This window comes from Protopterus annectens, chromosome 12.part0, assembly GCF_019279795.1.
Source record: "Protopterus annectens isolate FY-2018-M chromosome 12.part0, PAN1.0, whole genome shotgun sequence".
NCBI classification, from domain to species: Eukaryota; Metazoa; Chordata; order Ceratodontiformes; family Protopteridae; genus Protopterus; species Protopterus annectens.
In genome coordinates this window covers 785067071-785089972 of record NC_056746.1, presented here as the reverse complement: position 1 = coordinate 785089972, position 22902 = coordinate 785067071, and the positions used below count along the sequence as shown (strand labels likewise).

Sequence of the window (22902 nt, the reverse complement as noted above, 5' to 3'; positions counted from 1 at the left end):
TTTGTGGCATCAAATGAAAGTTTAGATAATGCTGAGGAACATGTCACTGTTACCTGGTTTCTTACTGCAACGACTCTATTTTTACTTGAGTAGTAAATGTGGTCCACATATATGGAACCATTGAATGGGTGACTCCTCATGCAAGTGGGGTACTGCTCTGTATCAGAAAAAAATCTGGCTTATTTTCCAAACATATGAGTATATGTTACATATTCTTTATATTAATAAATTCAACCAGATGGTGTTGCCAACATGTAAAATGTGGCAGTAAATAATTGCATTGCTTGTGGAGGGTTTTGTTTTCAAATATTTTTTTTTTTCTGTTTTACATGTGGCGACTGGGAATGTGCAACTGTAAAAATCTCTGTATTGTCATTTTATTTATTGGAGTCTGAGAGAATAACTCGAGAAACAGTGAAGAACATGAAATAATTAGACATCAAAAATATCTTTTGAGACATTTTGATATAGCACGTAGTATGAGTCACAGCAGTGTAAACATACATTGTATTAACACAGGGCATACTAATGTGATACACTGTTGCTTGTAAAGGTTAATTGAGAACATAAAGCTCTGAGTTCTGTGCATTGACAGATGATAGCAACTCCTGAAAAGCTTTCTTACCATGCATGCATGACCAACAGCTAAAAATGAGTTGGTAAACTATATTTAAGAAAAAAGAATGCATTTTGTATCATTTTCCTTTGCATAATTCTGTTTGATCAGATTGGTGTTTCTGTGTCTTAGCCACCATACCCGTTTTCTTTTTATCATCATATAATGACACTTTTTCCGATCAATTTATCTCTACAAACCATGCCATGCATTTCATTGCTGATATTCATAATTGAGAAAGATCTTTTTTTAAAGTTACTTTATAGAAAATAGATTTCACCCAGCAGCAAGGCGCACAGGCTATCTTTGCTGAAAGCAAAAATGAGAACACCTGTCTGCCTGCTTCTTCTTGGCATAGTAGCTAACCCCACTGGGCAGCATTTGCCCTTTTGAAGAAGATATTGAATTCCTTTAGCTGTGACCTTTACTGATGTTGTCTTCTGTCACAAGGCATTCTGTGAGGACAGGCTGATGCACTTAGAATGGCACACAGTGACAGTCGCACTGCATTTGTTAAGCTTTCTGCTTATTCTTCATTTTATTATATCTGCTGTAACTTGCCACTCCACCCCTTTCTCCAAATCAGCATTAAATGTGAGATTTCTACTGCATTTTTAAGGCTGTTTGGGACCAGGTTTATTGCATGTCAGCTTTGGCTGAATGACTAAGGATTAACCAGATTTCAGATGTTTTTGTCTTGCATCCCACCACTGACCCCTGCAGAAGTTAGTTTACTTGGTTTTATCCAGTGAACTACAGCCTAACTGGAACTCCTGATACAAGCAGTCACTGGGGAACGAGGCAGTGTGAAGTCCCTCTTTCACCTGGATGCTGCTGCTATGCACCAGACTATAAAAGAGCACAGAAATGACACTGAGCCGTGTGCTGTGAATATTTTACTTAAATGAGTTTTGGACCTGCAGTTTGCATTCTTGAAACAGAGTTCTAAGCATGGGGTTTCAGGACCACTGATGCTGAATCCCAGAATCTAATGGTGTATGGCAGTGTTGATTTGTTATTCAGACCTTGACCGTGGGCATCATATGCCTGCAGCAGTCTTTCCAGTCGAATGTCAGGTTTCTTGCACTGACTTTTGCACAGTTCAATTCATTTGGGAAGAATGGCATTTAAAATAAATGAAAGGCATTTTTCAGTGTCTGTATTGCTTTATTTTTATTTCCATTGTATATCTAGTTGTTATGTTTTGTTGTTGGATTGTACATGGAAAAGTGGAATAATTTACCGACTGTATTGTACTAGGGTGGACTGCAGGTAATCAGAGGAATGACAAGTGACCTACTGTCCCTTTTCATGATGCACATTCTGCAGGTTGCACTGCTTTATTCAGCACTGCATTAACTAGGCAATACTAGTGCTGTCCAAGTTTTTAAGGACACTTAATTCAGCCTCACTGAGTCTTTTCATTTGACGAAGTCAGCAGATTACCAGATAAAAAAATTCTTTTATTTCAAGGGGGAAATTGACCACACCAGAGTAACTTAAATTTTTAATTAAGTTATGGTCAGAAACTAAAACCGCATTCAGAAATATATAACTTCATTAGAATATAATTTTTGACAGTCTATTAGCGTTGTAACATTGAAACAAAAATGTAAACAGTGTGATATTTTAATACACCAAAAACTACAGAAAAAGGCTTCACCTTTGAGATTATATGATCTTAATTGTTATGACTGACTCCGGGCACATCTGCATATCATCTTTGTATTGTATTTTGGAAATGATTTAAAAACATTTTAATTTCTTTGGCATAAGCACTTAGCTGTTGCATGTTTATCTGGCTCCCTATTGAAATGTTGGCATTCATAATGTCAACTGCCAACAGACTGAAAAAAAAATGTAAACTCAGGAGAGCAGCAAGTTATAAACAGCCTTCTGCTTTAAACTTTTTATGCAGGGAGGGCAAACCCAGCTGCACACCTGATGTGGTGTGGGGCAAACGCCCCCACTCCCCCAAACTTAAATATACCTGCTCCAAGATCACCATACATCTGACAAAAAGGAATATTTCAGAAAATAGCTGTCTCAGATTTGGTGTAAGTCATTTTTTTCAGCCACTCAGTCTCCATGTTTTGGGATTCTTTCTAGCAAGTTCCGTCATTTCATATGGTTACTTGTTTATAACATAAGAATTTTTATTGGAATGTATTTCCTTTTGCTAACCAAGTAATCATCAGTGCATCTTTTCCAGGGGGCAGACCAGGAGCACTTCTCTTCTAGAAACTCAAATAAGATATTTCACTAATTCTGTTTACTTTTATTTGCATAATCCACTTCATGACTACATGGAAGCTTGAGAAGCTAATGTTTGCTAGGATGACTGTGATGGAAGGTTCGTGCATGCACACCTAGAAGCAGTTTGGAGAATTAATTCCATACTGCAACACGCTTTCAAATGCAGATTAAGGCTCCCTTTCTGTGGCATGAAAGGTGTACAAGATAAGTGCAGAAACCAATGAAAAAAACACCACTCTGTAGAAAATTTGCAGTCTTGAGTCCAGATATTGTATTTCAGGATTTTCACCTAAGTAAAGAGAAGCACTGTAAACTAAGTAGAAGTGACTTTGCTATTTTGTCATTTCCCTCCTCTTCTGACTTAGAAGGAGAAGATTTTTTTTTTGTCGCAAATTCAGCTGTCCCAGTAGCTCTTCAACCCTCACTCTCTTTGGACCATTCTTTCCTCCTGAGAGATTTGGACTGGGTTGTCAGGGTAAGCTCACCACCCCCCCCCCCAATCCCAAATCTCATTGACCCCTGGCTGGATGAGGGTCCAGTGGCCCATTTATTTCCTGCCATTTAGCTCACAAGCTTCCTAGTTCAAGGCAAAGTTTGGGACCATCCCCTTTCTAGAACAAGAGCCAGAAGGCCCATTTATTCCAAGGCTGAGCTTTATAAACCTGTCCCTTTTGAGGGGTAGGGGTTGTGTAGTAGGTAGCAGGCCAGTCTGTCGATCATGTGCCCCCCCCTTTCTCCGGGTCCCAACCACTGCAGCAGCCTCAGTAGGTCCTTCATGCCCTACAGCTGCTGCTTAATGTGGTGAGGCATGTGTGCTTTCATGCACATGCCATTCCCAGGACTTGGTGTGTGCCTGGCAGGTTTTGGCATTTTGTGTTCAACAAGCTTATGCTCTAAGGATGCAACACCTCATCTCCCTTAGGCGTCATCTTATTGACAAGAGATAGCTGTCTCCCCATTCCTCAAGATCGGGGAATGAACAGTGTATGCTCACTCCCATTCTCCCCATTCCATCCTCTGTGGTGTCCGTTGCTAGTCAAGCACTGGTATATAGGTTACAGTCAGGGTTTTATTCCTGTGTGCTGCAGTTAGGTGTGGACTAGGAAAGTAGTAGTAGTTTTCATCAGAAGTTCATTAAGATTTCTTCCTGTTCCAAATACCTTTTTATCCAAGACAGGTTGTTTTTAATGTGGCGTAACATTATAATTTGTAAGTACTTGTATGTATTTAAAAAAAAATGTGTGTGTGTGTGTGTGTGTGTGTGTGTGTGTATATATATATATATATATATATATATATATACACACACACACATGTATATTTAAAAACCAGCACACATTTGTCTTTATCATAACATTAAACTTTTAACATTGTATCACTATATTTGTATATGATCTCGATCATAGAACTGTGATCCATGGGGCTCTTTTACAGTCTAAACCTTGGAGTACTGTGTGGTTAAGTGACTTGCTTAGTTGCGCAGTCAGAAATTTGAGGGCGAGGGAATCAAACTTTGTACTGCAGGAGTCCACAAGGTTAATACAAAGAGGAAAGTGGTATTTTTGCTTAGTTATTCAGTCAAGTCTGACTCTTCTTGATCGTGAGGAGTAGGAAACAGCTAGATAATACAAAGGAGAATCTGATATTTTTTGTTTATTTTATTGAGTTTGATCCTTTGTGACCAGAGAGAGTTTAGCACACCAGGCTTGCCTGTCAAAAACTGCCAAAGTTTTTGGGAATTTGTATTCATTACTTCAGTGATGAAGTCTGTCTAGTTTAACATTGGCCCACCCCCTTTCATTTTTGACTTCAGTCCTTTCCAGCATCACTGTCTTATGTTGTGAATCCTGTTTGTGCATGATGTGAACAATACCGGAAGGTCAGAGAGTAATGGTAATCAGTCACCAACTGTATAGATCTTAGAGAACAGAAAAACAAAATCTGTCACTGCCACTGCATTTGCTGTCTTCAACTCTTCCTCACTTTCAGCTATCAGATTGGTGTCATTTGCATATCTGAGGTTGTCTGCATTTCTCCTGGCAGTTTTGATTCCAGCATCTGATTTGTTTAATCCAGCATTTCGTATGATATATTCAGAGTATAAATTGTATAAGTAACCTGACAATATACATTCAGCATTTGCACTATCTTCCTAGTATTGAACCAGTCAGCTATTCTTGCTTCTTCTTCTTCTGCATGCAGATTGCTCAGGAAGCAAGTAAGGTCATCTGGTATCCTTGTTTCGCTAAGAATGTGTCAGTTTGTTGCAGCCCACACAAAGGCTTTAACGTAGTCAAAGCACAAGTAAATATTTTTTCTGTAACTCCTCTGTTTCCTGTATTATCTAGTGATTGTAGGCAATTTGAGCTCTGATCTCTGCCCTTCTAACACCAGCTTTTCAGATGGCAGTTCTCAGTCCATATATTCTTGTAGTCTAGCTTCCAGGATTTTGGGGATTACCTTGCTAGCATTTGAAACAAGTACAGCGGTTCTATAATTTGCTCACTCTTTCAGATTGCCTTGTTTTTTGATTGGAATATAATTTGATATTTTTCAATCCAGTGGCCACAGATGTGATTTCAAAATTTGCTGGCAAGCTGCATCATTAGTTTACATTATTTTAAACAATTAATTTGGTATTCTACCACTTCCAGCAGGCCTTGTTATTAAATAGCAAGACTTTCTGTGGCCTGTTTAACTTTACCCTTTAGGTTGTCTGGCTTTCTATCAAATAAATTATCATGTTTTTCTGATGTCAGGATCATTCTTATTTTCTTCGTTCATACCTCTTCTCAATATATTTTGATTCTCCCAGTTTTCTCTCATCTTTATCATTTAACATATCCAGTTTTACCTAGACATATCACTAATGTTCTTGAAGGAATATTTTGCATCTCCTGTTATTTTATCTTCCTCCACTTATCTGCATTGCTTATTTCAATATATTCTTATTTCTTCTTGCTGTGACACTGCATTCAGTTTGTCATATTTCTCTATCTTTTGCCTTTTGTTCTCCTCCTTTCCTTGGCCACTTTAGAAGCCTCCATAGATAGCCATTTTACTTTCTTAATCATCTCAGTATTTGAAATATCTTTGTTGCCACCCCTGGACAGTATCATGAACACCTGTCCCTAGTGAAAACAGTCTGTCTACCAGGTGTAATTCCCTAAATGTGTTTTCTATCTCTACTACATATTCATCTGGAATATTGTTGAGCTTGCATATAGTTGGTCAGGAGGTATTTCTGGTTTAATTTAATGTAATTTTAAAATTTGCAGTTAAAAGCTGATGGTCAGAAACACAGTGGATAGTGTTGTCTCTCAGAAAGAGGTTCTCTGGTTTAATTTTCAGCTGGGGTGACTTCTGTCGGAAGTCTGCATGCCCTCTCTCTGTTTGCATGGGTTTTCTCTAGCACATTGATACTGTGGGTGGAGTAGACGTATAGCAAGAAGTTCTCTGGTTCGAGTCTTAGCTGAGAATCGAACCAGAGAACTGAGCTAGGGTGCCTTCTGTGCGTGTCTTCCCCTTGTTCACATAAGTTGTCTCTGGGTGCTCTGGTTTCCTCCCACATTCCAAAGACATGCTGTAGATGGACTGGACTGTCTTATGTATAGGTTGTCTCCATCAGACTGTTGACCTATGAATGATATGGTGCTTTACCCCACAATACTTCCACAAACAAGCTAATAGATCTGATGTAAAGTTGGCAACTCTTCGAAAAAACTATTGTGAAATTTTCAAACAGAGCATTTGCAATCTTCTCTGTCTCAACCTGTGGCCATGGCTCAGTCCTCTGTTATCTAGTGGCATAACCCACAACCCTCAGGATATGCATCTTAACTGTGGAGTTTGGGTTGCTAAGAAGCCTCCACAGTGACCTCTGGAACAGTTCCTCAATAGTAAAGGCAAAGCTGCTTTGATGCCTTTGTCCTGTCTTGCCAACCCTTTGCTATTGGTCATGTCTTTCAATACCCCTTCACATATTTTCCAATAATTGATGGTTTTAAATTCTCTGCAAGCTTTTTTTGTATGCTTTGTGACCACATGGCCTGAAAAGGGAATGTTATGGGCTGGCAGGCCCCTGGTACTATCAGCTACTGTATCATTCTTCCCTCTATCCCAGAAGCCCATTCACTGTACAATAACCCTGTGTCCCAGTATGTGGACTCTTCATGCCCTTGAGTATCAGAAGCTTTATTTGATACCTCCCAGAAGTTCTTTAAAGTAGGTTTGAGAGCCCAGCCTATGTCAACTCTGTATCCCACCCCATTTCTCCTGCAAAGGAAGTCCAGTATCTTTTGGCAGTCATGCCTCAAATTTAGGCATGCTACCAGCACTAACTCTTTTGATGAAATAACACCATCCAAAGGATACATAGTGCCTTCCAAAAGCTATGTCTCAGATTCAAGCTCATTGCTACTAACTAGCTTCACCTCCTGAGATGGCCACATCATCAGCCTTAGTTGAAAGTGTGAGCATTGGCTGAGACCCCCCAGCCCCACCCTGCTGCCGTTGTCTTCCCAACATGCGTGACTCTTTGCCTGCCTTGAATGTAAACTCATGTACATGAGGTACTGCATTATCAAAATCATTTTATATTAAAACCCTTATACCCTGACATGCTGATGTTGGAGAGGAGGTCATTCATAGGCACAAGAGGATGGGAATCAAATTTCTGGTATTTGGGCAGACTAAGGGCATCCACACCAGGAAATCCCAAGGAATTATTACTTCAAAAGTGAAGACATTCAATCATCTACAATTAGGGTACAGAGACAGCTGCGTTTTACTGTTTCACTCTTGTTAATAAGCCAAGTATTTTCTCCAACACTGAAACCTTTTGTTCTGGTTCAAGGTAGTAAACTGCAGTTATCCCACATTATCAGTTTGCAGACCTCCTAGTTACTATTTCACTCTTGTTAATAAGCCAAATATTGATAAACATAAATGGTAATGTGGTGTTGAGCAATCTGGGAAGTAGGTGGTGCATGTCAGCAGCTTGCCATGAGTTAACCACACATACCCTCTAATATTAAATAAATGACCAACCACAAATTTTAATAGTGAATAAATAAAAATGATGCTTTTAACACTTACATGTACAGAAAAATATGAGAATAACATTGGACATGGAAGGTAATTGTTTTGAATAAATGGATTACAAGAAAGAAAAAAATCTGTCCCTAGCTATTATTTTTTCCTGGTTCTTTTTGACTACAAAAATTACTGAGCAGTACATGAGTAGCTGAATTTCCAGAAAGTAGGCAGAAAAACTACAGAAATCAAACTTGCAAGTCTGTATGTCACAAGCAGGTGTATATTTTCATACAAACCACAGATGTAATGAAGCGAAGTTTCACATTTACATAATAATGTGATTGTTTACCAGTTCTAAATAAATTGTGTAATTTTTCTTTTATTGCTCCTTACTTCAGAGTAACCACATATATTGCATGCACAGGACAGAATAATTGCATATTTTCGTCCTTTATGTAATTAAAGCCATTACATAAAGGATGTAATTACATATTTCCATCCTTTGTCTAACTGCTGTAATTGCCAGCAGAAAGAAGTTAGTGTTCTGTTACAAACTCCATATAGGTTCATAGGTACTTGCTAGGCTGCTGATCTGTGAAACGTTTAAGAAAGTACACTTGTGTACACTTACCATAAATGTAGATGTTGAAGTGTATTCAACTGTTGCAGTCCTGACTTGTGGGATTTCCTGCTGTGGAAGCCCTTGACCAGCCCAACAACCAGAGTACAATTCTCCCTCCTCCTAAGGCTGGTGGACACCCTACCCTGAGATCAGTGTGCTTGGGTATAAAGAGAGTCAGCCGATGCCATGACATCAGGTTTTTTTTTTCTTGCCATAAGAAGGTAGGAGCTACCCAGGATGAACCATAAGCAAAGGACAAAAGTTAGAAAAATTGGTCTGGAGAGTAAACACCCAGGAGATCCTGTGGTTAGTGAAGAAAATAACTGAAGATGAAAGGGGAGAGAAAGGGAGGGTAAGAAGACTGGAACAGTGAATACACACAAACATCTACATTTATGGTAAGTGTACACAACTGTACTATGTTCTTCGTGTTTCACTTTCACAGTCCTGACTTGCGGGATGATTCCCAAAGCTGAGATGAGGGTGGAAGGAAGATTATGGTGAAGAGAGGATGCCCCACAAGATGGTAGTGGCAAATCCTGCTCTAGACTTTGAGTAGGCTGATAAGTGGTAGTGTTTGGTAATGGTATGCACAGATAACGTGGTAGCAGCTTCCAAAATGCCTTTGGTGGGTACTCCTTTTTCAGGAAGGCAGGAGAGATAGAAGTAGCCCTAGTAAAGTGAGTCTTTACAGTTTCAGGATGCTTTTTACCATGATGGCTGTAACAAAAGGAAATACAGTGGGGGATCCACTTGGAGATAGGCGACTGGTTTTCCTTCAGAGCCAGTGGCAAAGGAGAGAAAGAGTTGGTCTGATTTTCTGAAAGATTTAGTTTTGTCAAGATAATAGTGAAGCTGTCTGTGCACATCAGTGGAGCGAAGGATTCTTTCCCCCGGTTCTGAGGCTTTGGGGGGAAGAAGGCAGATAAGTGTCTGGCTTGATTCAAGATCTGTCGGAGATCACCTTGGGCATATAAAGGATAGATTAGTCATGAGTGATACTCTGGCTGGAATATGAGAAATGGTTCCACTGCCATGAGAACATGCAGCTCAGAGATCCTCCTAGCAGAGGTGATAGCCAGTAAAAGGGCAATTGTTCTGGGTTAGGAATTTTAAATCAGCAGAAGTTGCCGTTTCATAATTGGGTAGTGTTATTTTTTCCTAGAAAATAATTGAGGTGCGGGTTGTCTGATGTGAACCACTCTTCTAAGCAATTGTTTCATCAGGGGATGGGAGAAGATTGGAGGAAGAGTAGAGATGTTGGCTGAAATGGCAGAGGCATAAACCTTGATGGAAAAAAAGGATAGGCCTTTGTCCACCAGGGTAGCCAGGTAATCTAAATTGGTAGAGATATTGGCTAAGATAGGATTGAGGCCTTGCTGCTGACACCAAAGCGAGAATCCTTTCCACTTGCCTGAGTATGTTTTCCTAGTACTAGGTCTTTTAGCCTCTTTGAGAATGTCTTGAACTTGTCTGCTCAGGCTGTGGTCAGACTAGTATTTTGGGGAATTATCCATGCTGAGAGTCTGTCGTTTGGGATGCACAAACCTCCCCTTGTCCTGAGTCAAAAGGTCCACTCTCTGAGGTAACTGCCACAGGTTTTTGTTGGTTAAACTTAGTAGCAGAGGATACCAGTGCTGCCTGGGACGTGCTGGGGCTATCAGGATGACCCTTGGGCCTTCTTCCCTGATTTTTAGGAGGCCCTTGGAAGAAGAGGCAGGGGAGGGAATGCATAAAGGAACAGGTGGCTCCAAAGGAAGGAGAAAGCATCTGTCCTCAAGTTCGTGGGTAGTTTTGTTTCTGGAACAGAATCTTTTCAGTTGAGCATTTTCTTTGGTGGCAAAGAAGTCTATCTGTGGGGATCCCCATTTCTGGACTATGCAGAGAAATGTTTCCTGATGCAAATACCACTTGTGAGGATCCATAAAGTTCCTGCTGAGATGATCTGCTAGAATGTTTCGAGTCCCTGGGGTGGTACTGTGCCATGAGATGCAACCCCAGAGAGTGAGCCATCTCCCAGACCTGCATTGCTAGTTGACAAAGAGGGTAAGAATGGGTGCCCCCTTGTTTGTTTATATACCACATGACTGTGATGTCTGTTTTAACAAGCAGGACCCCTGGTTTTCACTGATTTTTGGAAAGCCACTAGGACCTTTTGTACTGCCATCAGCTCTTTCTAATTTATGTGATTGTGTCTGAACTGATATTCTCATCTGCCCTGGGATTGAAGGTGTTGGAAATGAGCCCCTCAGGCTGTGTCTGATGCATCTGTGCTTAAAGTTTGGCCCTGAGGGGGAGACTGAGGTTTTGGGTGCGTGCCTGTGTCCACCATGCAAATTCCTCCTTGAGGCAAGGGATCAGAAGAATTTCTGTTTCCATGGTCTGTGAGTACTGGCAGCACACATTCTTGAGGTATGACTGGAGTTTCCTCATGTAGCCTGACCAGAGGGATCAGGAGGATACAAGATGCCATGTAGCCTAATGCTCTGAGGAATTCCCTGGCTGAGCGATATTTTGTCTCTGCATAATGTTTTGGGAGTATTGCGTCAGGGAGACCTTTTCTGGAGGGAGGAAGGAAGATCTTTTGAAAGGAGGAATCCAGAAGAACCCCCATGAAAACTAATCCTGTTGGATGGGTCTGTCTTGGATTTGTGAAGATGTTTGGTGAACTCCTAGGAGCTAAGTAGGGTCTGAGTTGAAGGCTTTGAGGAGCTTTCATAGACTAGTGGCTTGAATGAGGCAGTTGTCCAAATAGGGGTAAATTTGGATCCATCTTTTTTTCTGTAGAAGGTGATCACAGGAGCTGAACTCTTTGCCACATCCCTGGGAGCAGCAGAAAAGCCAAAAGGCAGTGCAGAGAATTGAAAGTGACTGGTATCTGCTCTGATGCAAAAAAAAAAAAAAAAAAAAACACTTCTATATGATTCCTCTGCAGGAATGTGCAAATAAGCATCTTTTAGGTTTAAGGTACCTTTTAAGGTCTGATGGACTGCCATGGGAAAAAGTTTTTGAAGTGTCATCATTTTGAATTTTGTTGCCAATAGGGACTGGTTGAGGGTGCAGAGGTGAAGGATAGGGTGCCAAGAGCCTTCCTTTCTGGAGTAAAACCCTTTCCCTATTAGATGATCTGGTACTGGTTCTACTGAGCCCTATGAGCATAGGTTGTGAATCTGAGAAATAGTCTCTGCTGTTCGATTATGTGGAACCTGAGTATTTTAAAGGCTCTTTGAAAGTGAGCCTGTAACCATCTGAGATAACTTTCAGACCCCACTTGTCTGAAGTAATGAGAGACCATTTTTTTGAACAGGAATAGCCTTCCTTCTATCTTTTCTGGAAAGGGTGGAGGTAGGTAGGGGAAAGGAAGAGTTATTGCTATTCTCTGCCAGGGCCCTGTGGCCTAGAACTCCCCTACCTGGGGGTTCCTGAGGACCACTGCCTTGGCCTTTGTGACTGCTGCTGCCTTGGAGGCCTTTCCCTCCAAGGCTGCCTCTGGCTGCCTTTTGATTGAAAGGGAAGGAACCAGTGTTTAGTGGAAAAATTGTTACTAATCCTAGGCAACTGAACTTGGAGGACGTCCTTGACAGTTTGCATAGATTTTGCTTCATCTCATCCTTTTTAGCACAGCCTCAGCCTTTTGCCCAAAAAGGAAGCCCTTATCCAGGGGTGCATGTAGAAGTTTGGATCTGACATGGTCTTGCAAGTTCTGTTCCCTAAGCCAAGCTTGTTTTCTAATGCAGCAGCTTGGCTAGAGGCCTCCATAGCATCATAGCCACAGTGTAGAATGTGTCTATCCACTTGGGAGCTGGAATGACAAAGGTCCAACAATTTCTTAGAAGTGTTCATTTTCCTCCAGGGAGGATATATTTTGCTTCATTTTATCTAAAATACTTTGTTGGTATTTTATCATATGAAACTGGCAGTTAAGGGCCCTCATGGCTAGTGTAGTGGAAGTGTAAACTTTTTTTACCAAACCTATCAAGGGGCCTGCTTTCTTTGTCAGTAGGTAGAGGGTTCTTGGAAGAACTGGTGCTTGCTTCCTTGGGACCTGGAGTGACAAGCTCTAGATCAGCAGAAGGGTTTTTGACACGAGTAGAGCACCCTGTAAAATCTGACTGGTTTTCGATGGGCTGGAGGCAGAGAGTCTGGGTTCAGGGAAGAGTCCATGAAAACATCCTCTACCACCTCCAGTACAGGAGGTATAGCCAACGGTTTGTGTTCTGGGAGGTCAAGGAACTCCCTAACCCTCTTTTTTTAGATTGTGGGTATTCCTATGCCTCCCACTGGAAATGTTCTCTCATGGCATGGAGTGTTTCCCCAAAAGTAATGTCTTCAGGAGGTGAAGCTAAAGTCAGGCTCTCCTCAGAATTTGAGTCTTCAAAAGAAGTAATTAAGGGCCCCTCAAAGATGGACTTTTCCTCATCAGAATCCTCATCTGAATCAGGGGGTTCTGAGAAAACTTCAGGGGTGGGAAGGAAGACTCCAAAGGGGTTTGCCTAGCTCTGACTAAGGAGATAATGTCCTCAGCTAACCTGACCAGGTTTTGTGAATAGCTTAAGTGGGAGCTGGTAGGCCTAGGCATAAGTCCTGAGGTAGAACCCTTCTTGGAAGTAGCTTTTGACCTTTGGCCTAAGTACATCCACCATCCTGATGTCAGTCTCTTTGTAAGGCAGAAGCGATGCAAGCTGATGCCATGAAGGAACGTCACCGGTACACCTTGTTGAAAGCCAATGTCTGCTGAGCGAATCCAGACCCAAGTGACAAACTGAAAGTCAAGGCTTGTGTAGATGTTGAGGGACCTGACAGCATGTTGGACTCCGTAAGTGTGACATAGGCCTGTGCCACCACCTCAGTAACAGAAGGGGGCTATGAAAGGGCCTCGCCTTCTTCAGAGATAACAAGCCCTGGGGGACTGGCAGATTGTGAATGGTTGTCTTCCAAGGCCCTAAACTTTTTTTCCTTGCCCTCCTCAAGCTTAGGGAGCTCAACCTGCTGGTGGATGCCATTGAATGATGTGAAGAAGATTGCAGACTAAGATGCCTAGCTATGATTTTGGCCCTATGCATGATAATCCTTGAATTGAAACAGGCACAAAAACGGCAACTAGGGGCATCGTGATCTGGCCATAGACAGGTGACACACAGAATATGAAAGTCTCAGTGTGGGATTTGCTTACCACAGGGGAGACAATTGTTGACCTTGTCTGACATGAGTTAAAGCAAGAAAGAGTTCCCCAATGGGGTACTTAGCTTTAGAAGACTTTTCTCTGGGGTGGACCTACTGATGCACTGAACACTGCTTCGGGCTCCTATGGCAAGAAAAGACTGATGTCATAGTGTCGGCTGGCTCCCTTTATACCCAAGCGTACTGACATCCGGGTAGAGAATCTGCCAGCCTTAGTAGTGGGGAGACTTTTACTCTGGTAGTTGGGCCAGCCTAGGGCTTCCACAGCAGGAAATTTCACATGTCAGAACTGCAACAGTGAAACACGAAGAATATCCATAGACTTACATGCCTATGGTAGGTGTTTTAGTCCTTGCATCCTATCCCATCTACAGATAAACACAGAGATGGGCAAATCAAGGGTGTGTGGGAGATTTAAATGTTGCCCCCTCTTCGAGGGACAAGGGTGATAAAGTTAGGGTGACTTTGCAGTTACCAATCCATTGTCCAAATTACATTTGAATACTTTGTTTTATGAACAGTGGAAGATGGCTCCACTGAAGTAGAACTGTGTGTGCATAGACATGGAATTCTGTATGATAAATACACATCCTTTTAGCATGTTCTGTTTATGTAGCAGAAAAGATTAAAATCCCTTGAGTGGGTGTTTATGCCACCACTGAACTTGCGAATGTGTGATAAGTCAGACAGAATAGGGATTGTTGAGCCTCTGTATGGGGGGCAGAGGTTGCATCCAGAAGCCCATATGATAAGAAGGATTTGAGCTGTTCTGCATATTTTTATGCTTGTAGGCTCTTGATTTTCTTAGTGAGGAAGCATTGTGGTCATTACACTTGTGACAAGTGTTTGAATAACTGCATAACAAAAGAGGCATTTTACTCGATCAGCTTAATGAGTACTGGAATGTTTACATTCCTGGACCTGGATTCAGTTCCTTTTGACATAAGCTTTATAATAAAAAAGGACCTCACTGTTGAGGGGATACATGGTGATCAAAGGAAAATTTGTTATCGACATGGTTTCCCAGATCCCTGACTATGGGATCAGTTTTCAAGTGTGTGCTGTCAATGTGCTAGTTGCAAAGAGAGTCATGCTTGCTGAAGAATATAGTCATACATTTCTTGGCATTTATATTTAGTCCATGGTTTTAACACCAATTGTTTTTTTGGGAAAGAGACTCTTGGAAGATAATTATGCCCTCTGGAGAGTTTGCAATCTGTGAACTTGGACAGCCACAAACCCTTAACATTAGGTGTGACCTCCAAGAAGCAAATGCCTAAGAGGAGTGGCCCAAGGACAGAACTCTGGATACACCACTAGTGACAGGTCTTTTGGAGGGGGTAGAGCCACCCACCTTTATTGCCTGGGTTCTGTTTTTGAGCCAGTTTTCTATCCAGCAAGTTACAGAGGGATTTACATTTAGCTTGGAGAAGTTATTTATGGAATCGAGGAATGGGATGGTGAACATCTTTGTGAGGTCTAGATATGCTTTGTATATGGACTTGCCCTCATACATTGCTACAGTAACTTTCAGCCACATTAAGTAGGCAAGATCTGCCCTTAATTAATCCAAACTGGATTTTTTTAATGGTTTATAGAAAACAGGTATGTGTTCACACACATTTTCATGCCACTGAGAGAGAAAGAGAGACAAGGGAACGAGACGGTGCAGATTAAATCAGATATTTTTAGTTTACCTGCTGCATGTTGTATCAAGCTTAAGTGGAGCTCACATATCTGTTATATTCTGTCCTAGAAAAAAGTAAAGTTTTTATTCTCAGACATCACCGTGTGTATTCATATATTTGTAATTGCCTTGTCTCCTGCTTTGCTTGTAGAAAACAAATGCAGTTGCTGGTTTGCACAAAGAAAAAGTAAATTGTACCTTTTGGGTTTAATAAGTGTCCAGTTATGTGTGTACTGTAGTAGCTAAACATGCACCCCCTCTGTCCAGTTTCCCTTCATTCGAAGTACATATTGAAGCATACTCTTTGAGAAACAATGTTAATTCCGTTGGCATTTCTGATTTCTCATCAGATGTTTGGTGGATTTACTAGTAACCGTATGTTGGCTGTAGATAAGCATAGAACTACAGAAATCTTATTTTTATTTATATTAAAAGTCAGTAATGCTGGAGACATCCGTACTCTCTCTCTGTAGAGTACTTGCATAAGAGGGTGAGAAATTCACTACCACATATTCTCTGTTTCAAGTCACAGTATCCAGTTAGAAGCACTACTATCCCTGGAAATTGTCAGAAATTTATATTCTCTTTTTAGGTAAATTCTACAGTTGATGATTCAGAATACAGGCACATATGTTGCATCAGTTAAACAAATAATTAGTTTTGTGCTAATTTAAAAAATATTGCTTGGAAGCTGTCTGTAATAGGGAGGGTGGTGGTAGTCATGGCCAGTGCCTGCTTATTTTGCATACTAATTGTTTTGAAAATTTTTCATAATATCCAGTTAAGTAGCTTTAATAAATCAAATAATTACATATGCACAGAAAACAGATTAACCTTATTAGTGTGTGTGATGCCCCACCACTGGACTGGTAATCAAGTAGCCTCAATCCTCACCACTGGCACCAGTGGGGGATGTACATTGGGAGGATGACAAGTACACATGCAGTAAAGTGCAATTTCCCTTAAGAGCACACAGAGACCACAGTAAGTCCTGGGCTGTTTTTTTTCCTCTGTCTCCAGATCTCCAGTAAGACTCCCCACTGGTGCAGCTATAGAGTTGAGATCTCAGCTCAATGGCCAAGCCAAAACCTCCACCACCCTCTTTGTCCAACCAGTGCTTCATGTCCCTGTCCAAGTAGCTGACACGTACACTCTTTGAGGTTTGAGTTATACACACACACACACACCCTGGGGAAAGGCTGGCACAGGTTTACTAGCTATGCCCCCTTTTGCCCACACTATAGGGTAGTTAAGTTATCACTGCCACCAGCCAACTCCTTATCAGCTACATTAAGGCCCTTAACAAAGGGTGTCCAATCTTACTGTGTAATGTTACTTTTAATACAAATGGTTGTTTGACCAAGAGCAAGGCTATTAGGAGTTGCCTATACAGTGTCACCAAATAAATGTGCAAATACTCTCAGAAATTAATTATCTCTAGACAGAGCAGCCACAACGAAAGGTTTAAATATATATAATAATAAATAATAAAAGAACAAAAACTAGTATATATTTACAGTGATATCAGAGTTCAAAATCACTGGAAATATTTAAAACAGCATTGCAGGACAGTCTCAAATAAATAAAGAAAAATATCTAAAATAAGCTTTGCTATATTTCTGACTATATCTAAGAGAATTATACTGTTCCTTAGACTGACTTACTCATAGCAAGGTAGTTGTGTGGTGAATGGATCTTGTCATGTCCAAGACAGAATACAGAATGCTCTCTCTCTGAGACTGAAATTAATATCTCAAATATTACTGCTGGGATACCTTACAGAATGACATCATTTCTTGTCATCTGACTCTATCCCAGGTAAAACCCCACACTGTTGAAAGCTAGCAGTATTTAGCATCCACCTGTGAAAATACATAGACAAGGGCTTTTCTTCAGATCTATGCAAATGGTGGAAATTGTAAAACAGTTTACATTCCTCCACATTTAAAGACAATACGGAAAACTTCTCTAGTACAGACATGGTCTCCTGCTGCACTGAAGCTGAAAGATAATGTCTTTTTATTGTGTGGTCATAAAGTAATTTAAATTCAGCTGTTTTTCTTTAACCTTCTGTATTCGAGTTTCCACTGTTAAAATATACAAATTTCAACAGTTACAATAGTGTATTTGCATTTCTGTTCTCTTTCAGTAGAGTACACTGCGGACCCATTTAAAGCACAAACACTCTACAAAATATCTCTTCAGCACACATGTCTGTACAAACCATGTTATATGACATACAGTTCTAATACATTTGTAACACAAGCATCTTACATGAAGCATGTTGACATTCACAAATGAAACACAACCATTTACAAAATTCCAGACAGCTGTACTTGGCAGTATCTCTCTTTGTCACACTTCTGTATAAATCAGGTTGATATTCACAAGTGACACATAATTATTTACAAAATTCCAGACAGCTGGGCTGACATTATCTCCTTTCGTGACTGTGCCCCCTGGCTTTTTGAGGTGAACCAATAACTGGAGATAAAAATAAAAGTGGTGCAAAGGTCCATGACTGTTACTCTGGCTGTGAGGTAGGTTAGAGGAAATGAGTGATGCAAGACTGTAGTCTGAATTTTATTTTATACTCCCATTTTGTTACCTTTTCTTTTACTGTTTACTTGCACTTGCATTATTTATGATTTTTTACTCTTCAAGTTATATTAATTATGTTTTTGGAAGACATTAGTAATATTTGTAGACAGAGGATTTTTAGTAGCTTAGCAAACAAATACAACTGTAACAATTGCTGCTAGAGTTGTTGCTGAAGTTTTTAGGCAAGAATAATGCATTTCTCTCCTATTGCATTGTGTAGTAATTTGCTCCCTTTCTTTTACAGTCATTCCAACGCTTCCAGTTCTATGGCGGCTGCAGGTGAATGGCCCTGCAGCCGTTGCACATTACTGAATCCTGCAGGACTACGACAGTGCTCGATCTGTGAAGCTCCTAGAGAAAAGCCAGACCTCAACCAGATTCTGCGACTTAGTGTTGAGGAGCAGAAATGGTCATGCCCAAAGTGCACCTTCAAGAACTTCCTAGACAAGAGTAGCTGTGAGGTATGCAGCTTTACAGCCGACTCCAATCTCATTAAAATTCCTGGCCCTGCAGTTAATGGTATCCTACCAAAGCCCACTCTACCAGTAGAGCCTAGAGTAATCTCTAAAGAGGACTGTCGCAGAATAGAAGCTAAAAGTGACCCTAGCAGTAATGGTTTTGGAGAAGTGGTTCCAGAGATGACAAATGGCTGGGCATGCCAAAGGTGTACACTGCACAACACTCCTGTGAGCAGTTCTTGTTCAGCTTGTGGAGGCCCTCGAAAACTCTCTCTGCCCAAAATTCCTCCAGAAGCACTCGTGGTTCCTGAAGTCTTAACACCAGCTGGATTTCCACTGCCTTCTGCTGTGTCTCAGCAGACAAATTTGATCGACCTTACAGAGGAAGATAATTTAGGTAAAAATGCCACAGTGGAGCAGGAAATACCCCACACTCCATCTTTCAGTGCATTCTCCTCTGTTCTCCAAAATAACCCTGTTCCCCGAAGTAGAAGAGAGGTGCCACCACAACCTCAGCCACCTGTTCGATTGCACCCACAATCCTCTGATTCTTCACTTGCAGCAATATCAACACCTCCTGCTACTTCTCCAGGATCTGCACAGAGGGGACCTGCCCAGGGACAAGTGAAGAATTCTTCAAAGTCTCAGGATGCATTCTCCAGCAAGAGGCTGAGCACCTTGGATGAAGAGATGGAAGTGGTTTTTACGAACTGGAAATGTGGAGTCTGTACTCGTTTGAACTCTTCCACAGTTACTGTGTGTGAATCTTGCAACACTATAAAGGGAAGTGACATCATTGACCTAGCAAATGATAGTGTTCGATTTACACCTTGTAGCCCTTCAAGTCCAGACTTCTCAATGTGGTCATGCTCAAAGTGCACCATGAAAAATCCAACAAGCCTGCAGAAGTGTAGTATGTGTGACTCATCAAAGCTCCATGGATTTCAGGAGCACAGTGGTACTGATTCTAGGTCCTTCTGTCCAGAATGCAACTTAGAGAGGGGAAGCTCGATCTCAGGCTGTGTGACCTGCAGCTGCAAGGTGGCCGCTCCTCGAAAGCCCGTAAAGCTCTTCCCCAACCAGCCATGCTTAGTGCCTGAGAGACAAAGCAAGTGGTCCTGTCCTGCATGCACGTTGTACAATGAGATGCAGGCCAAACATTGTGCTGCCTGCCACACCCCTCAGCAGTACTTCACTCTGCGTAAGATCGCCAAACCTCTCAAGAGGAGAGAGAGCATGCATGCAGAGAAACGTAGACAGACAGATGAGGGTGAAGCCAAGGAGCTTTGGGAAAACATTGTCAAGTTCTGCAGAGAGGTGAGTGTGGTTGTCTTTTGTAGTTTGGAATACTCACTTGAATACTACTTTAACACAATTTGTGATGGAGTGAAAGTTGAATTATAGTTTACACGGGAAGAAGACATTGCCTCCTTTAACCACTTACAGTAGAGTATTACGTAAAAAGGGAAAATAAATAATGAGAATAAGAAAGGTTTGCATGACTGTGGCATGGATGTTTGGACTATAATGAAATGGTTAGAGAGAAACAAAGTCATAAGTAGTTCAGTAAAAGTAGATGGATGGTCCAAAAAACAGATCAACGTAGATTATATGGAGTAATGTTCCACAAAAGTGTCTCTTGCAAACATTTATCTGGAACAGGAAGGCAAAATCAGTACTGCACCAAGAGTCATGCAGACATTTTTGAGGCAGGTTAGTGAACATGACATATAGAAAGGAAGAGGGTGTATTGTAAGGACTGAATGGAATATATTATCTGACAGCTGCTAAAGGATAAGGGAAGCATTTTTTTAACACGTTTATTAAATTATCACTTAAGACATGAACAAACATACATTAGTGGAAAAGAAAATAAACCATATTAACATTTTTTCCATTTACGTACATTATCCATCACATATCTTTTTCTTCTTTTTAGCTATTATCTCTCCAGCATTACATAATTTGCTGAGTTCCTGCCCTCCCTTAAACCTCCTCCTCCTGAACATTGATATGCATGTATTGTTCCCACAGTTTCCATTTACTTCTATATAATTTACTCCTTCCCTTTTATAAAGATCCCTCTTCCAGATGTTGTACCTCTTTCATCTTTGTAAACAAATGCATAATATCCAGATACTCCCTTATTTTCCTTTTAGCACTCTGCGTTTGTACCGCTTCTTGTTCTGAGATTACCCCCATTCTGTAATATTTTGTCAGACCCACTAATTCCTAACCATCTCTTTTATTTTTAGGCTCCCTATTACGCTGTTGCAGACGCAGGTTGTCGAATGCGTCTTTGTCGAACTGAAAAGCGCAAAAAGGCAAAATAGTGAAGCGGCATTTCAGTGAATTCTTTCCCTGGGAAAGAATTAGTTTGGCCGCTTTCGCTACTTTGCCTTTTTGGCACTGTAGTCCGATCTCGGAGTTGGTATATTTAAGTAGGGGGTGTGTGGGGCGAAGCCCCCTACATTATGTAATGTTTTATAGTTTTTTTTTTCTTGGAACAGCGATTTTTTTTCCCTTGTAAAAAAATCGCTCTTCTGAAGTTTCAATGTAAGCTTTCGCTTACATGGGGTCGATTATGTGTCATTCGCTCTTTTGAGCATGCAATATCATAATATAGACTCTATTTTTACCCTATGTTTAAACTCCATTTTCATTTTATCCCACTCATTAGATATAATTGCTGGAGATTTTTCTATCTTCCTTAATTCTCAAGTCATTTTCACTACCTATTCCTTAAATTCCTCTCTTTTTAACAGGTTGGTGGGAAAGTGCAAGGGTTTCATTTTAAGTTCATTACCATATTTTTATTTATTTTTTCTTATTGGTGCATGATCTGAAATACTTACTGGGTGTGGGTCTATGTTTAACCATTGAATAGCATTTCCATTGAATGGCTAAACATAGAACATTTATTTCAGCGAAAGGGAAAGTACCTAGTTGGCCAACACTTCCCCACTGTAGTGCGGTCTCGGAGTTAGTATATATATAGTTAGGGGTGCGTGGGGGTTGAAGCCCTCCACCGGGGTATGTTTGAAATGCTGCACTTTGCAAAATGGGGAAGTTTTTGGCTAACTAGTTACTTTTCTTGGTGAAAAAATTAACATTCACTGAATGAACGTTCGATGGTTAGGATTCAATGTTTAGCCGTTCAATGGAAATGATATTTACCGGTTAAACATAGGCCCATTGGGTGTGTATTGAAGCTTTCACTTAAATGCACTTGTTTATGTGAAATATAGTTTCTCTTTAGTCTAGCCTAGTTATTGTCTGGGTTCCTAATACTGAATTCATATCTTTCATACCAAATATTTTCTTTTTTTTCCCAAAAATCTACACTCTCTTTTGTTATATTTTCCTTTTCAAGTCCCACTGATACCTCCTCACTATTGCAAATCGGGTTCCAGTCCCCATCTATAAGTAATATTGCTAAAAGCTAATTATTACTCTCAAAATTTTCTTAAGCTCCATAATAGAAATTTTTGATGGAATACCTTGCCAGTAGCCCCTTATTTCCACAAATCTACCATTGTTGTCTTTTTCCTCTTTTTTTTTCTGTTCGAGCCCCTATTAGTATAATAACTCCCCTTTTCCTTTGTCCGTGATAGTCTGATGAATATCCACCCATAAATCCTTTTTTGTCAAATTCACATGGTTATTTCTTCCAAATACGTCTCTTGCAGCACTGCTGTTTCCACAGTGCATTTCTTTATACAAGTGAGTACTGTTTTTTTTGTCTGTACATGTAAGGCCAATTATATTTCAAGTTAATATGGATAGAGTGCTTATTATGATAAAAAGTTATTGTTTCCACTTATTATACCTGTCAGGTTTTTTTTTTTGAGTATGTACTTCCAACTTTAATGTTACTTTTGCACATTAATGTCTGTCAGGCTGATTTTTTTATGCATTTTTTCTTCTCATCTCCATTTGTTTTGAAAACCCTCAAGCAACAAACTGAATACATTTTCAGAACACCCTTCTCCTATATTAACTTAGAACAAACACACAAAATTATGCATATCTTAAAAAATGAAGTTTAACCTTCCAGATAGAAACAGTTTCCCCCAAACTGACAACTGTACCCATAAATTAAGGTTATCTATGTTAAAGCCCATGCTACTGACAGTGTCTCCACTTACACTGATTGCTGTATTTTCTTTTATATCTCTAGCCCCCTCCCAGATGAGAAAAACAGCTTGCATGCTTTCAACAAAACATTGACTTATACCCGTAAGAAAAACTATTTTTAAATAAAACTAAATTGTACACCATTCTGCTAAGTACACTGATGTATTAAGTAGGCTATCTATTATTCAATTTCCATAATTTTAAATGTATTTTTCACTAAACTGCTTGCCATTGTACCTTTAGATTTTGCATTTCCTTCAGCAAAGAATGCTCTGAACTCTCAAAATGAATTGCTTGCAGCTGCAGA

The 22902-nt window shown here is 40.4% G+C and overlaps 1 protein-coding gene across 1 annotated transcript in view; it reads left to right on the top strand.

Moving 5' to 3' along the window:
• CAPN15 (calpain 15) overlaps positions 1-22902 on the top strand; it is a 1742089-nt gene that overhangs the window by 517498 nt on the left and 1201689 nt on the right. Inside the window, exon 2 of the mRNA XM_044088958.1 lies at positions 18245-19775. Coding sequence (XP_043944893.1) covers positions 18267-19775 — 1509 coding nt within the window. The 5' untranslated portion in view covers positions 18245-18266. The remainder of the gene's footprint in view (positions 1-18244; positions 19776-22902) is intronic.